We start from the raw sequence: 18,101 nt of genomic DNA on the forward strand, positions 1-18,101 counted from the left end.
AGTCGAATAAAAAAAAAACAATGCAAGAAAATGTCGAGAAAGAAGTAGGTATTGGAAGTTTTTGTAGCTGACTGCTTGTGCCAAGGTAAGTTATGACTACCATAAAAAATAGATTTACCAAATACTTACATTGTTCGTAAATTATTACATTTCATGCTTACATTGTCATTGTCGAGGCTGTACTTAAGCCCTGAATTTTAGGGAGAATTTTATTTTATTATTTGTTAAAATGTTTTAGACGTCCTGTATTTCTACTATAGTGTTCACGCTCGAATGACCCTAATGAAGGCTCCGATGTAATATTTGTGAAATCGAGGATTTTGGATACAATCTGGTATGTACATAGCCATGGATGTCTGGAATAACATAGAGGCTACTTTTTATCCCGAAATTCCCACGGGATCGGGAAAAAAATCACAAATTTTCAGTCGCCACATGAGACATGTTTTGGTGCAGTTTTTTTTATGCAACTTTAATGAAGGCTAGGCTTCGATGTAATTTTTGGGAATTCATACTTTTACGAAATACTACAATTTAATTCAAGTGCTAAACTTAATGATTTACGCATGTGAAGCTGCGAGTAATGGTAATAGTAGGTAGATTTAGGATGAGAGAAAAAAAATATTTCGTTAGGTTAGAGAACCTGACTGCGAAGTTTGAGGGTTCTGGGTTCGATTCCCGGCCGGGGCAATTATTTGTATGAATAATACGAATGTTTGTTCTCGTGTCTTGCAGGTTAATATGTATTTGTTAGTTCTTTTAAAAAATTGGAGGTCAATTTTGTCAGTGTCTAGTTGTAGGTACTTTGAGTATTAACAAAGGTGCATAATGAGAACAAGATTGTTGGGTATTATAAGGATTTTAGGGCGTCTAAATGAATATAGTTTTGCGAAATACAAATAATTAGGTAAGTACTCGTAGGTACCTACCTAACCAGGTATTTAATAGATTTTCGTATTGTTCACAATCAAAGTCGATTCCTTTTTGATTGAATACCGTTTAATTCACCTAAAAGTAAACACTTTGGACCCATTTTAAAACAAATACTTAACAATTGCCTAAGTAACTAAGTTTGCTCGTAGATTTGCTCAAATGTTTGTATAGAAGTAAGTACTTAGGTATACAAAAACATTCTGTTACAACAGCGTGCAACGGTAAGCGGCGGCCGGTCGTTTTTTTTTATTCTACTGGATGGCAAACGAGCAAGTGGGTCTCTTGGTGGTAAGAGATCACCACCGCCCATAGACACCTGCAACACCAGGGGGATTGCAGATGCGTTGCCAACCTAGAGGTCTTAGATGGGATACCTCAAGTGCCAGTAATTTCACCGGCTGTCTTACTCTCCACGCCGAAACACAACAGTGCAAGCACTGCTGTTTCACGGCAGGATTAGCGAGCAAGATGTTGGTAGCAATCCGGGCGAACCTTGCACAAGGCCCTACCACCTGCAAACACCTGCCTGCGTTCTCTTTACTTCTCTAATTTCTTAAGTCCCTGCCTAGTAATACTTTTGTATGTTTGTAGTTATGTACTTAGTGATAAAATTCTTTAATTGGTTGGTCAGAAATAATATTATGAAGACATGGTTTCGTCAATACGGAAATCTGTAGTAGGTAGTAAGTAGGTTATCATTGTCGTGCTTTGTTGTCATGTAGATAGGATAGTATATTTATTTATTAAAGATATTTATTATTATTATTATTTATTAAAGATAGTTTATTGAATTCATATTAATACCCACTGTTATCTTTATTCATCGGCGAGTGGGAACCCTAAGCTGTGCTCTTGGCGCCAAACCGGTTTCGAGTCAACGGTGCCCAACGGAATATGAACGCTAGTGTAACATGACAAGTTTCAATTTCGCGTGCAAGTCGTAAGATTACGGAACGATTTATACCTAAACTTGACTTTTGTTCGAGAGAGGCCCTTCTGTACGGTAGGTATAGTAAGTACTATTAGTTATTCTGTGCTATTAGGTACACTTCCAAAACCTACTTTCTTCTGTCATGATTCTCGTGACTACGCTTGTGGCCCCAACGTGTTGGTCAAGTAAATGCGTATCTACCCCTACACAAAATGTACCTTTCTCTTCATGGTAAGTACCTAGTACTGAGTCACGGTTGTACCCTGCTGTGTTATTCTAATCCTCGTCCGTGGATTAGCACTGCCACAGTGTAAGAAAATATAAATGTATGTTCTTTAGACTTTGGCACTGCGGTCGGCAGGCAATTATAACTTGACATACCTTTGCTGGTAGGAGTTAGTCAGATGTCTCGACGCGACGTTGGCAAAGTCTAAAGAACTTACATTTTCTTACACTGTGACGTTGGTCAATGTCAATGAACCTAACTCCGTACCTGTAGGTAATCCTTATGAGCGTGAGGGTCAAGTTAATAAAAGTATGGTTGTCGAGTGCAGCGATGTATCCGTAGTCAAGGCTTATTCCGAGAATAACACCCCTGTTGTGTGGCATACGTGTCACCTGTTTGCGGCGACATGATCAGGGTGATTATGCGATTCTATAATACTTAACTAAGTCTAGATTTATGTGGTTTTAACTTAACACAACAATAAAAATCTTTGATTAAAAACGACTCAGGATCAATGATTTTAATTAGGTATCACTGATATTACTCCCGAAGTCCAGACAAAAATATGAGATTATATGTACAGTCAAGGGCAAAGAAATAGACACGGCCAAAGTTGCAAAAATAAATATGTGTACACGGCCTTAATGTTAAGTACATAAAGACGTGTATAGATATTTTTGCAACTTTGGCCGTATCGATATCTTTGCCCTTGACTGTAACTGGCTTCAAGAAAGTCGAATGTGAGCGTGTTTGTGTTATGTAGGTGGTAGGTACATTACAAGTAGAAATAGCGCGTCTAGATTGAGGAATAGCACTGCACCGGAGTGCTGCTGAGGGTTAATATTACAAAAAAGAAATCCAGAAATAGAATGAATTGCCTACAAAACACATACCTACATTATAATGTGTTTACAGTTAGCATTTGCAATTGAAACCCTGAATGGATTTTTTTAAACTTAAATACTGGTGGCATTGAGGTAAGGAATAAGTCAACTACACTGCAGTTACTAATATATAAATCCGGGATGGTCCGGAAAACTTCGCTCAAGAGCAGCTGTTCGTCTTTTTCACGTCAGTACAGTAGGGGAAGCTATAAGTGAGGGAAATCGGCGGCGGCCGACAGTTGTCAAGCTGAGCGTCGCAGGCCGCCCGCCGGTGGAGTGCTGACGAGTATGAACCTCGCTCTTACGCTGCGTCAAAACAAAATTATGACTAAAACAATCCTTTAAAATAAGTGAAAGTTTAAATCAGAACATTTTTATTTTGTGATATTTTTTGGCAGTTATGCAAGTTATATTTTCTGTGATTTTCGTGCTCGCCCTTCTGCAAGGTACGTATTTTCTGGATCAGTGAAACAAATTACGATTATATTAAGTTGAAAGTCAAAATGTTACCTTTTTTCATCAGTAAAAGACTTATAGTTTCGACATCAGTCCTTAGACCGCAGTGATACCGCAACATGCGTGACCAACTTTATTGCGGTATTTCGTGCAATTAAAGCACCGTCGCGGCGTCGCGTCGTGGTTTGATCTATGGTCTCTCAAGCAGAGGATCGTGGGTTCAAACCCCGGCTCGCACCTCTGAGTCTTTAGTATTTAGTATTTATTTATTTGGCAAAAAACATAAAATACATAAGGCCTTATTCTAATAAGTCTTACAATATTATGCACCCTGGTAGGGTATAGCCACATTTATAATAATGTTATCTAATTCTATTAAACAACTAAAAAGTAAGATATCCTACGTACTTGCATTAAAGCTTAAAAACTACGGTTACATTATACTATAAATTAAATTACACTGTTATAAACTATTATGGCACAATAATATCGTGTTTACAAAAATGCTTATAGTAATATAATATAATTTAAATTTAATGATATTTTCATTCATCCATAAATTCCTTAGTAGAATAATAACATTTTTCTAATAGATCTGTTTTTAATTTAGCTATGAATAATGTATTACTATTTATATTCTTAATATTTAACGGCAATTTGTTGTATATGTTAATTGTTCTATAATACGGGCTGTTTTTGTAGATTTCTAGTATGGGTTCTGGAAGGATAAGTTTATGGGTTCGACGGGCACTTTTTGAAAATTGGTATAAGTGTAGGTTTTTTCTAACAAATATTGCTGTTTCCAGGATATATAGCGATGGAAGGGTCAATATATTAAATTTTTTAAAATATGGTTTGCAACTGTTCGGTTGGTGGATATTGGCTAAGATCCTCAGACACTTCTTCTGCGGAATTACATTTGAAATTTACCACGAGCTTTACGGTGAAGGAAAACATCGTGAGGAAACCTGTACAAACCTGCGAAGCAATTCAATGGTGTGTGTGAAGTTCCCAATCCGCACTGGGCCCGCGTGGGAACTATGGCCCAAGCCCTCTTGTTCTGAGAGGAGGCCTGTGCCCAGCAGTGGGACGTATATAGGCTGGGATGGATGGGATGGATGGAAAGCACCGTCGAATATTTTTTTCACCTCAGCAGCTCAAACAGGCAGGTTTTGCTATTAAAAATCAGTGAGCAAAATCGCATTATATTACTTAATTTTTTCTTAATGGCTACGGAACCCTATTTCGGGCGTGTTCGACACGCTCTTGGCCGGTTTTTATAATGCCATTTTATCACTTGGTCTATATAACATGCAAATGTACCTAAATAAACATTCTTTGCTTGTTTGTTTATATGATGTGAGGGTTAAGGACTAGAATTGCATTGCTATAGCATGCTATAGTAAACATTGCTTTTTATCCCGGAAAAGTATTTAGTTCGGGCGGACCCATACAAAGTTGTGGGGTTGTAGTTAGTGTATAATAGTAATTAAAAGCATTTGTCTTCTTAGTTCCACATTGTATATTATGATACATAGACAATTGGTATTTATCGGAACCAACAACATTCGTGAACAAGTTAGAGAAAGCTCTACATAAAATATTGGTTGGTTTGGTACCCATCGAGTTGGCGGGAAAGCCTATCTCCGAGTATGACTAATGCAGTTTGCATCGTGAAATACTGTTGACAGATTAAAGTGACTTCAGTGGGGTCGTAACGCAACAAACACTTTGAAACGTAAGACTACGTACGCACTATGCGGCTAACCGCACGGTTTTAGCGTGCTGTCTCTTTCTCAAACGATACTTTGAAGAGGGACGGCGCGCTAAAACCGCGCGGTTAGCCGCATAGTGCGTACGTAGCCTAATACAGGAAGCCCGCACCATACCTACAATCGCCTCGCCTGCTGCAGTTAGACGACACCGTGACGTTGACATAGTTATGGTATAGTTTTATTCATTACTTTTTGTTTTATTGTCCCCTAATTGGAGTAAATTTGCCATTTAAAAGAAAATTTACAGGTCTAATAACCTTTTTCTGTGACCTCGCTTGCGTGAAACATTTTATACTTATCTGGCTGATGACTATCCGGGATTATTTATACAAAATTTACAAGATTATTTCATAAAAATTATGCAAATTCCCTAAAAATTAAATAATGAATAACACTTGTGCCATACTACTTACTTAGACTTACCCGATTGATATTATTGATTTATGTGTTCATCCCGATCCCGTGAAAATATCGGGATAAAAAGTAGTCTTTGTGTTATTTCTAAGATCCATCTCCATATCAAGTTTCATTCTGCTTCATTTACCTATCTAGGCATTTTTAGTATGAAAGAGTAACAAAAACAATACACACATACACGCGCACGCTCTCAAAAACTGAGCATTTACGAGTATAGGTAATATTAGTAGAATTATTACTTAGTTATTTGTAATTAAGCTCTATTCTCGTCTAAATTTCCTGGAGCTAGTTAATAGAAAGATCACAGGAAGAATAAGACAAAATTGTTTGACTTGAGTTTATGAAAATATGGACTCAGTTTAATTTTAAAGATTACCTACGTAATAGAGATAAGAAACACTTCAGGAAATAACCGAATTATTTGCTTTCTAGAACCACTTGCAATAACAATTTTACCCAGGTTATTAAGCCGTTAAATGTTTTCCATTCGTCTTGACACTTATATTTACTTTTCTTTGGACTTAAGTAACTCGCAGTTACATAATTTAATTATAGTTAGACATTTATTCATCAATTTTCATAAAACATTTGTGTCTGAAATACTATAAGATAGTGTCAAGAGACTGTCGTGTTAAAGGGCTTTATCAGTTCTTGTTCCAGTTACATTATATCTTGCCAATAAGGAAATACACTGGCTGTCTAATAAATTACGTATAATTGCTATTGTATATCATGTTCGCACTTACAGTGTACGTCCTGTATAATATACTTAAAGGTTTTTGACCCCAGTTTTAAAGAAAATTTTGAACATACCTATTCATAAAACAAGGAAGCGTAGTAAAAACTTGTCATTGATAAATACTTAATTATTCCAGTTATCGTATCCAGTAACCCGCCTTTGTGATCAAGTGTTAAGGACGTGCGCAATGTAATATATAAATACCTACAGAATTTGACCACATCCTTGTATGGAGAATCGCCGTGTTCCGGCTTACTGCCTTTTTTGCTGCGGTTTTACATTGGCGTAAAAGCATTACAATTGCTACATTACAATTTTATTATTATCACTTTATTTAAGTTAGTCAGCAGCATTGTAATGAATAACATAATTATATGGAAAACACTTCAAGTTTTAAAAAAACCGGCCAAGAGCGTGTCGGACACGCCCAAAGCCGTTCCGTAGCTACGAAAAAATTAAATAATATATTTTTAAGGATTTCGTATTTTATACGGCATCTTCCAAGTTTAGGTATATATTTTATACCTTAGGCTGCTATTTAAGAGTAAAACTACTAATAATTCTCAAGCAAACTTAGCCATTATAGTTTTCCTTGAAATTTTGAAATACTTACTTACTACCATCCTGAATTTTTTAAAATTTTTTCACCCACCGCTTTAAATTTTAGAGGGGGGGGGGGGCGCTCGATTTTAATGAAAATTTGCACTTTAAAGTTGAATATTTCGCAAAAAAATCAATGAATAGAATAATCGTCTTAGCAAACCCCTAATGGTTTTTAAAGACCTATCCAACAATACCCCACACTATAGGGTCGCATGAGAAAAAAATATCACCCCCACTTTAAGTCTATGGGAGGTACCCCAAAATTTTTTTTTTTACTTTTTTATTGTACCGTTTTATCGGCATAATTTGCATGTCCGTGCAAAATTACAGCTTTCCAGCATTGATAGTCCCTGAGCAAAGCCGCGGACGGACGGACAAACAGACAGACAGACAGACATGGCGAAACGATAAGGGTTCCGTTTTTGCCATTTTGGCTCCGGGACCCTAAAAACGCTAAAAATGAATTCGTGACATTTTGTTGTTAGCTACGTCAACGGAAAATAATTTAAGTAAGTACCTACCTACTTAAATTACGTCTAGGTACACATTAGTCAAGAAGTAGGTAATAATCCGAACTCTGGAACTAGTACGAAATTCGAAAATCGAAGTTCGTATCGTACCGTCCCTCTCACTCTCGTATTAAATAATATATAAGCGTTAGCGGGGCGGCAAATTACGAAATTCGAATTTTGAACTTCGTAGTATATGGCCCGGGCCCGCGGTGGAACTACGGCACAAGCCAGCTGGGTACTACGAAACTCGAAACTCGAAGTTCTCCCTCTGACACTTGTGTCTACTATTTAATACGAGAGCGAGAGGGACGATACGATATGAACTTCAAGTTTCGAGTTTCGTAGTAGCCCGCTGTCCAGCAGTGGGACGTATGCAGGCTGGGATGATGATGTTGATGAGATGAGTAATAAATAAGTTTTAAGTAGGTACACCAGTCATCTCATCACTGCTACATAACATCAATGCATGCCTTTTTAACCGACTTCAAAAAAGGAGGAGGTTCTATGTTCCAGTGTTTGTATTTTTGTTATGTATGTTCACAGATTACTCAGTTAATTGTGTTTTCAAAATTCTTTTTTTATTCGAAAGAGTACTCTTCTGAGGTGGTCCCATTGTCACCAAGTCAATATCTGATTATGGGATCCTAGAGAAATCGAGGGCAAACCTCAAATTTTATAGGGACACCTATGGCGATTTAAGCATTTTTAGCATTTTAAGCATTTACATTCAGAAAGTATCATTTGGTAAACCTGGACCTGATGAAGAAGACCGTAGATGACCAATGGAACTCGTCAAAGCTAAGTAATGCTCGATCGTCTATAACGATCATGATTAATATACCTAGATAAGCGACTAGGAAGAAGCTTTATATTAATGATACTTTCGAACTGATCTGATGCTGAAGCCGGAAGGTAGGCAACGGAACTCTGTTATACTTAAAACAACGTAACTAAGCCGAGGTTGGGCTCGTTATGAGATGAGATGTAATCGTTATGAGACGTTCTTTGGTTACGAATCACTATCATGTGAGAAATAAAGATTTTTTTTAACAAAAAAGTAAAACCGACTCCAAATAAAATAAAAAAAATAACAAAAAATGGAACCGACTGCAAAACCCTTGAAGATATTTTTCTAGATACCTACCTACTAGCTCGAAGTCGGTGACTCAGCACGACCCAGCAGGAGGGATTGAGACCCATAGTATGTACCTAGGTGAAGTAGACTACTATTGTTCCACTCCTGATGGGTCGCGCTGAGTCACCGACTTCGAGCTAGTAGGTACCTAGAAAAATTGATATTTTTTTATTTTTTTGGACTCGGTTTTACTTTTTTTAATTAGATTTTTTCTGAAAAAATGTAGGAAGTAATAAGACTTGGTATTCACCCAAAGCGCTAATAGTCAAGTGCTACAAGTTAATTTACACCTCTCCATTACTTCCGTGGATGTCGTAAGAGGCGACAAAGGATATAGGTTAAGGTAAGGTATACCGTAGGCGACAGGCACGCGACAGGCAAGCAACCTGTCACTAATGTACCTTTTTTGTCAAACTTTAACCTAAAATTGCTAAAAGTGGCTCCGAAGCGGTAACGTTTCGTCTGCTCTGCCTACCCCATTCGGGAATAAAGGCGTGATGTTTGTGTGTGTGTGGGTGTGTTGTGTACTTACAGGTTAATCTTAAATATATAAGAAACTGTTCCTCTAGGTAATTACGTAAATATATCCCTAAATACATGCCTTTTTGCATATTGCGTACTTGTGAAATTTAAATAAACTAGTCTGGACATGTGGAGCAAATGTTTCGTTGTTTTAGCACCTTTATCATCCATATGAGTCTTATTCGGTGGTGACTGCTCAGCTGGTCATTGTTAACTGATACGACCATAACAAAAAATGGCTACAAAAAAGCAGTAAAACTTTTGCAACGTTGATTTATTATAAGTATTTTCTTTCCCACGCGAATAACTTGTCGACTTTTTGTGTCAGGTACCTACCTACAGTACTCCAGTTGATAATAAGAACACGACTGTGATGTATCGTACAAGCATCATTAAGTTGATACTTACCTACTTATTTCATACATATAAGCAAGTGCCTAAGTACCTAAGTATGCCAAGTTGTACTGGCGGGATGTAATAAAATTTGATTGATGTCATTATTAAGTATTCTTTATTTGCACTACTTCGATAAAAGCGGTCATTATTGTTTTAAACGTCTATATTTTACAAATTGTTTGTTCACCCATTAGTATAACGAACCGTTAGGTAATCAATTTCGACTTCTGAATCCGGAAAGTGATTGCATGTCATGTAATAAGTTTCACACAAGTTTCCGGCAAGTGGGTAAATACTTTGAAAACTACCCACTTTGTCGCAGTAATTTAGGGTACGTGAATTAATTACTATTGTTCTTTCTTTAGAAGTAGGATAAAAGTTTCAAGATTTTCCTTGGAAATAGAAACTCGTACTTAGTTTATTTAGTTTAAAGATACTTACATAGGTAAGTACCTAAGTGAGCAATTGTATCGATCTTTTAAAACAATTTGCTACGGTCATTTCAATATCCTAGGCAATGATTACAGTGATATTCTAGCTGCACTTATATAATTTGTCCAGATGGCAAATGGCTTCTGTACTGCATTCTTAGAACAAATGGCGTAGTGGCAAATATATTCCATTCCGCACTACTTCACAAATTAGCAAAATTTGTGTAATAAATATATATAATAATAATATTTGTGTAATAATATAAATAAATAATAAAATAATAAATATCATGGGACACTTCACACCAATGAGGGCTATCGCGTATGAATTCGCCACTAGAGGCGCTAGTGTAGCGTGAGGTCTCCGAAATGTCAAATCTCATAGTTTTTGGGTGAGCTACGTGGGTTTATTTGTAATTAGAGTAATTTTGTGAATATTTTACAATATCTGAAATGAATTATGGCAAATATGCGTTCCGGGGCAATGAATGTCTGTGTTTTGAGACAGTTTTGTCTTTCGGAAACCTTTGTCCGCCCTTTTTTCCGAACAAAACGGGGACTATGCAACACTGTGGCATGCTCGATATTTTTATGTTACGGTTTTAAGGTGTATTAAATATGATTTTAATCTAAACTTTGTTTTCACGCCCGTAATAACAGACTTTGGAAGCCATACTTAAAAACCTCACGCATCACTGCGCCATCTAGTGAGACAAACGATAGCCCTCATTGACCTAGTTCCAAACTAAGCAAGGCTTGTACTATGGATACTAGGCAACGGATAAACATACGAGTACTTATATAGATAAATACATACTTAAATACATATTGAACATCCAAGATTGTAATGTTCGTATCTTTCTACATAGATGTTTTTGCAAGTAAAATTTTACAAAGTTATGTTTAGCATGGACGGACGGATGGATGGTGGACGGACGACATTAGCACAATACAAGTAAATATAAAAATTCAAAAAATTCAAAAACATTTAGTTCAGACCATGTCCATAAGTGTTAGTTTACAGTAGGTACCTTATTCTATATTAGTTAACTCTAGATTTACATTATGTTATATACAGAGCCTCTGGATTCCATATGTACTGAATCCCAATGTTTCCAAAAAAACGCAAGCAAAATATAGACCTTAAGAGGGTCGCTGGCGGCGGATGGATGCGAGGGGCTGAAGTACTTGTACTATTACTTATTCTGTGGCTGAAGACAGAATGTTGTGGCGCGCCATGTGGACTGTGGACTGCTGTAGGCTATTGATGATGATGATGATCCTAATGGATGATTAGCAGTACACCTCAAATGGAAAAAAGGGAACTTCGTCTTTATGTCTGTCTGTCACACGTGTAACGTTCTTACCTCAACAATTAATTAATAAATTGTCTTCAAGATTGCATACTTTATGGGTTTACTAAATTACACCCATTATCTCGTTGTAGGTACGTGCATCCGGAATAAATAACAAACAAATAAAATTATCAGCAAAAAGATCAATGAGTTCTTCATCATTTTTTATTCAATGTCTGGTCGCAATATTGAATTGAATATGCATAAGAAGAACACATGGTGTTGGAAAAAGGGCTTGACTTTCCACCTGACGCTTGCTATCCAACACCAACCCAGCCACCCCCTTTGACTATTAACCTTATTTGATTAACTATAGATTGTATATGTATGGGTAAACTATGGAAAAATCTTTAATAAGTAATAAGTAATTTTAACTGGCATAGTTTTTTTACTGTTCGTAGTTGTTTTCTCTTATATTTGTAACGCTCACTAGAGCTGTCCCTGGGCTGGGAACCTTCAGCAGTAATGTATTGTCAAACAATATGAAATCGCGAGATTCGCTACAGTTCGGTGGCCAAGGCAAGATTAAAAGAAGGTTGGCACGACTCAAGCTAAGCTTAAGCAATTCGTTAATTCTTACAAAATTATTGTTCGCAAAAATTCCTTTCGCACAAACACAACAATATGTTCATTGTTTACGGTTAAATGTGATTTCTAAATACCGTTTGGAATCTCTAAAGTAGCGGTTATATAAGCGATCAGCACTAAGCTATTTTATGTAATGTCTGGTTGTGTTTGTTCGGTATAATTAAACTATAGTTGGCGCTGCACGCATCGAATGCACCAACCATTAAAAGAATTTATGACAGTTGGACTAGAACCAAAGCGCACCCATTTCCTCTGTGTGATAATATAATAATAATAATAGGGTACAAATAATAGTGATTGCACCGGTTACGACTCCCAGAGCAAAATCGGTCGCTTAATGTCCGACCAGGAGGTCAACTGTGAATGGAATCGTAACAAAATACATTCATAAAAAACTATACCAAGAGCGAGTCGACTCGCGCGCCTTTACCATCACAAATTATACTATTTTTTCTTTCGTGCAGTTCTACACGCATTCCAGTGAATTTTAGGGTTCTATCTAAGCATACCTCAGTTGGCATTAACGGAACCATTAATAGGGTCACATTTTTGTCCGTCTGTCCATACGCCCGTCTGTCAAGACACTTTTCTTAGAAATGCGTGGAGGTATTGGAGCAGTGAAAAAAATTAGAATCTGTCTACATCTAAAATTACCGAACACTGCGTTTGCTTAGGAAAAGGGTTCTGCTAACACTGGATATAGATACCTACAAATTTGTACGGAATCCTCGGTGTGCGAGTCTGACTCGCAGTTGGCCGGTTTTTCAGTGAAGAACAAAATATAGAGCTATTATTAAAGACGGACTCCTACCTACACAATGCGGCGTTGATTTAGTGCAGGGATGGGGAAACTTTTTCCTTCGCGGGCCAATATATACTAACGAAATATATGGCGGGCCAAGTTGTTGCATTTTTGGCTATGTTCTTTACAAAAATAAAAATATTGATATGTATTTTCTGAAGCACCAATTTGGCCATTGCCAACGAGAATTAAATTTTGTAACAATACGAAATCTTCTCTTGATTTTTGTTTGATGGTCGCGGGCCGGATTTCAAGCCTTCGCGGGCCGGAGATGGCCCGCGGGCCGCAGTTTCCCCATCCCTGATTTAGTGATAGGTATCATCCATTTCGGTACGAAACGAAAATCAACTCCTTTTACCAAGCGTTACTTAATAGAGTTATCAAGAAGTAAAAGGGGTAAATTTCACTTGAAAATATATTTTTTTCTTTTTTTTCATTTGTCCAACATAGGTAACATTTATTAGGTCTTAAATTATTTGCGCTGTCACATTAAGGGGCAGTTTCACCATCCATTGTTTAGTGTTAACTGACGGTTAAATGTGATGCCGTCTCCGTTTATTCGAACAAAACAAATAGAGACAGCATCACATTTAACCGTCAGTTAACACTAATCAATGGATGGTGAAACAGCCCCTAATTCTTAAAATTATCTAACTTGCTGTCATTATAACTTCTCGTGACTACGGTGAAAGCAGAGCACTAAAAACATGCAAATATATGCAAATGCCTGCTTGCTATGCAAATATTCGGCTATATCAAGTAGACATAAATTGCAACGATTTGCAAGCGATGTATTAGCACCTGCAATAAATCAAGATAAGTGCTTGTATTGATATTCAGCCGCGAATCATTCTGCATTCCTGATCATTACGTAGTAAAACTAAAATAATTGAAGTCTAGATTCGTACATGCGGCAGTAGCCAGCAGTTCTACCTACCACCGGATGCATTAAAATTCTATGAATAGGTACAACGCAAAGCAACAAAGTAACTTAAATTATTTACACATATTATGGGCGCTTGGTGTATTATTATGTAATGAATAACAATAATTCTACCAACCCGCAGTAAAATAGCCATTAAAGCTAAAAGTAAAGCAAAATAATACCTACTTGCATGCGCTGCCCCATTTACAGTTGGTTGTTCAAGTAAACACTTATATACATTATTTCATATTAATAATTAATAAATATTAAATTATGCTTCTTACGCATAAAACTGTGTATAATATATTTCCGGTATTTAATTTATTTTATGACCTTCAAATTATCAATGTTTTATATATCTGTGAAAGACAAGAAATGTAATAATAAAAATAAATAATTAAGGCGTTCAATTTTAATTAAGTAGGTACTCTATGTTACATACAATACAACTCACATGAAGATTATAGAAGATGAATGAGGGCCCGAAAGTAATTATTAATTTATTCATGTTTTCTATTCTTTTGATAACCAAACTTTCTAGATCAGTGATCTACCTACTTACGTTTATATTGTGATATGAAGTAAGTAAGATAAGGTAAATAAGTCCTTTACATACCGATATGTAGTTGCTAATAGATATACGTATCAAAGATCGTTTCAGAGTGTCTAAACAAAAATAAGAACTCTAAGAAGTACACTGAGCGGTGAAAAATCTGGCCCTCAAATGTGTAGTAATAGATAATTTTATATGAAGGGTGGGCCAAATTTTGCGCCGCTGAGTATATTTTACCTACGTAGATTTACGAGTATTTTATTAATTATGCATTTTATTACATAAATTTATTATCTTGATTTGGCAGTGGTTTTGAGACAGGTGGCTTAGCGGTCCATCGCTCGTAATTAACAATACCTATTAGCAGATGTGTTTAGACTGAAAAAATATTGTCTACATAGTGTACATAGGTAAAAATAAAATATTTAATATTTTATGACAGATAATACAAAAATATGCAAGTGGATGTGGGTAGAGGTTATTTTAAGAAAATATTTTAATAAATTAAAAAAAAGGTTATAAAATGCTGCTGAGTAGGTACAGGCTCTAATTCAGTAGAAGAAACCATTGGCTACATGAGCCATATCACATCTTGTATACTTATGAAACCATTGGCTACATGAGCCAAGTCACATCTTATATGCTTAAAAAAACCATTGGCTACATGAGCCATATCACATCTTGTATACTTAAGAAACCATTGGCTACATGAGCCATGTCACATCTTGTATACTTAAGAAACCATTGGCTACATGAGCCAAGTCACATCTTGTATACTTAAAAAAACCATTGGCTACATGAGCCATATCACATCTTGTATACTTAAGAAACCATTGGCTACATGAGCCAAGTCACATCTTGTATACTTAAAAAAACCATTGGCTACATGAGCCATATCACATCTTGTATACTTAAAAAACCATTGGCAACATGAGCCATGTCACATCTTGTATACTTAAGAAACCATGGGCTACATGAGCCAAGTCACATGTAGCCAAGTCACATCTTGTATACTTAAAAAAACCATTGGCTACATGAGCCATATCACATATTGTATACTTAAGAATCCATTGGCTACATGAGCCATGTCACATCTTGTATACTTAAGAAACCATTGGCTACATGAGCCATGTCACATCTTGTATTCTTAAGAAACCATTGGCTACATGAGCCATGTCACAGCTTGTATACTTAAGCCGAAACATCTGCAACAAAAAGTAACATATGTTCTATATGAACCAAGTATAGCTAAAATTTTAGCATGTTTTATGGCCCGCATATAATATCATCCGTTAACTTAAAAATAACATCACCCGGTAGTAGGTACTTTCAGCTTTCGTCACAGCAGGGCAACTAGGAAACTCGAAGTTCGTGTCATGCGGTCTCTCTGACACTTATACTATTTAATACGAGCGCGAGAGGGACGGTACGATACGAACTTCGAGTTTCGAGTTTCGTAGTAGCCCTGCAGATGTGGTCTGAATGGCTGACGATGACGAACGTTCCGTTTGTCGTCATTGGTATGCGGTGCTCGCTGCGCTTGCGGTCAGCGGCCTACTGTCTAAAATAGAGCAGTCAGTGTCTTTTCAAATTATAGAGGTCATTGCCAGCTAAAACGTTAACATGACACGGCAAAGTTTTTCCTTCAGATCCTGTTTAGCAAGTATTTATTTATTCGATTTTTTATCACCTTCCCACACACAAGGTCTGTTTGCTGAGCACCTACAGTTTTTTTAAATTGTTTTTTTGCATCTTCAGTATTAAGAGAAGTCTCTTCGTTCCATTCTCCATACAAACGTAGTCCCGGTCTCATTTGAAAACTAAGCAACAGAAATAGATGAAATTTTGTAAGTATGGACTAGACGTAATTATCTATGCCTGTGGTTTTTCAGATTTTCATTTAAATGTGTAAGTAATATCAGAATTACAGGAGCTCAAAAGTCGACAACTTTGCACGAGAATTACAGACTAATAAAGCATTTTTACAAAAATCTAAAAAACCAAGGCATAGAAAATATAATGAATATCTTGATTGTAAAATATCATTGATTTCTGTGCTACACTTTTCGTATAATATGAGGACAACGAAACCCAAAACTCAACCGCCCAAATCTTGAAAAGCCTACAGCTATCTCGATATAAATTACGGACGTCGTTGCGGAAGGCATGGGGGGGGGGACGGCTGCGAGCGCTTATGTCACGAGCGATAAAGACAGCAATATCCCAAACGAATACCTAACGCGGTCGCGCGGCCGGCAGGGAAACTTCTCTTAAAAGTATTTGGATTTGTCGCGGACTCTAAAACGAACATTTTTCAATTGTGCATGAAGGGAACCGATTTTTTAAATGACTTACATCACTTAAATATTCCATTCGAAAGTGGTAAAAATCTGTGTATACTACAAAAATACAGTTGGAATTAAATTTTCGACTAGTTTGACAATACGACTAATGTCCGCCTTCTACTGCGAGTTGATTCCGTATGGACTCGGGTTAACCTGCAACGATCTAAATTTCAGTGAAAGCATTTCCATGCAGTTATTGTTGCGAGTTAGACGAAGTCTGAGTTTGCGCCGCTTGCAGTAGAAGGTGGAGCATACCTACCTACTTAAATTTTAGCACAATTTTTCACTACTTTTGAATGAGATTTTTGAGTGATGTGATTTAAAAAAATTCAGTTTTTGTAGGTTTAAGTTAGTTCTTTTGTTTGTTTAAATTCAATAAAACATTGCGATTTTTAACTAACACCTAATATGGATTTCATGGTCTGAAATAAACGGTTTTTATTTTTTTAATTATTAAGAATAATAAAGAAATCAACAAAATTAACTTTAAAAGATTCGTTTTGGAGTCTTTTTGTATTTTTTATTTAAACTCCAAATTTTGTTACTTTTACGGTCATCCCGTAAAATCCATATGGATATCCATAAAAAAATCATATGGATATCCACATGGATTTGATTGTATAATAGCGACATCTCTTGTCCGGGTGAGCGGTTAGTTCCAATGGAGTGCTGAAAGTTTCTCGATGAGGGCTAAAGTATAGATGTCGCTAGTGTCGCTGCTTAAGTGACTAAATAAGAAACAAACAAGCTGAGATATGTATGTGGTGCATAGGAGAAATTTATGCCTGAACTCCTGTCCAGTGGTGGTGTAGCGGTATAGCATGCAGCATGGAATGCTGAGGACCTGGGTTCGATTCCCAGCGCTGGTCTCTTTTTCTGGTTTTTCTGTGCATCTATGTTTCAGTTTGTATTTTCGATAACTTTAAAAGATATACCTAGTAATTTATAAAATAAATATTATATAAATAAAAAAAAACCTACAGGTCATTATGTTGCAGGAATTATAAATGTGTCGATTTATTATGTTTGGTAAGGAGAAAGTTTGAGACCCCGAAAAAGACGGTAGTTTAGTTTATGACCCGGAAAATTCTATACTTTCCGCGAGAGTGCAATAAATAAATTCTTCGCAGACAATTTCGCGGGCAACCTCCGGGCAACAGTATATGTAGATAATGAGGGCTATCGTTTTTTGTCTCACTAGATGGCGCACTGTTGCGTGAGGTTTTTAAGTATGGCTTTCAAAGTCTGTTATTATGGGCGTGAAAACAAAGTTTAGATTAAAATCATATTTAATACACCTTAAAACCGTACCATAAAAATATCGAGCATGCCACAGTGTTGCATAGTCCCCGTTTTGTTCGGAAAAAAGGGAGGACAAAGGTTTCCGAAAGACAAAACTGTCTCAAAACACAGACATTCATTGCCCCGGAACGAATATTTGCAATAATTAATTCCAGATATTGCAAAATATTCACAAAATTATTCTAATTATAAATAAACCCGCGTAGCTCACCCAAAAACTATGAGATTTGACATTTCGGAGACCTCACGCTAGATACACTAGCGCCTCTAG

General features: G+C 36.6%; 1 protein-coding gene across 1 annotated transcript in view; it reads left to right on the top strand.

Moving 5' to 3' along the window:
- Positions 1-3,202: 3,202 nt before the first annotated feature.
- The window catches only part of LOC141427470 (putative carbonic anhydrase 3), a 43,578-nt gene continuing 28,679 nt past the window's right edge, over positions 3,203-18,101 (top strand). The window contains exon 1 of the mRNA XM_074086970.1: positions 3,203-3,420. Within this exon, the coding sequence (XP_073943071.1) occupies positions 3,375-3,420 (46 nt within the window). The 5' untranslated portion in view covers positions 3,203-3,374. The remainder of the gene's footprint in view (positions 3,421-18,101) is intronic.

The sequence above is a fragment of the Choristoneura fumiferana genome, chromosome 4 (genome assembly GCF_025370935.1).
Source record: "Choristoneura fumiferana chromosome 4, NRCan_CFum_1, whole genome shotgun sequence".
NCBI classification, from domain to species: Eukaryota; Metazoa; Arthropoda; class Insecta; order Lepidoptera; family Tortricidae; genus Choristoneura; species Choristoneura fumiferana.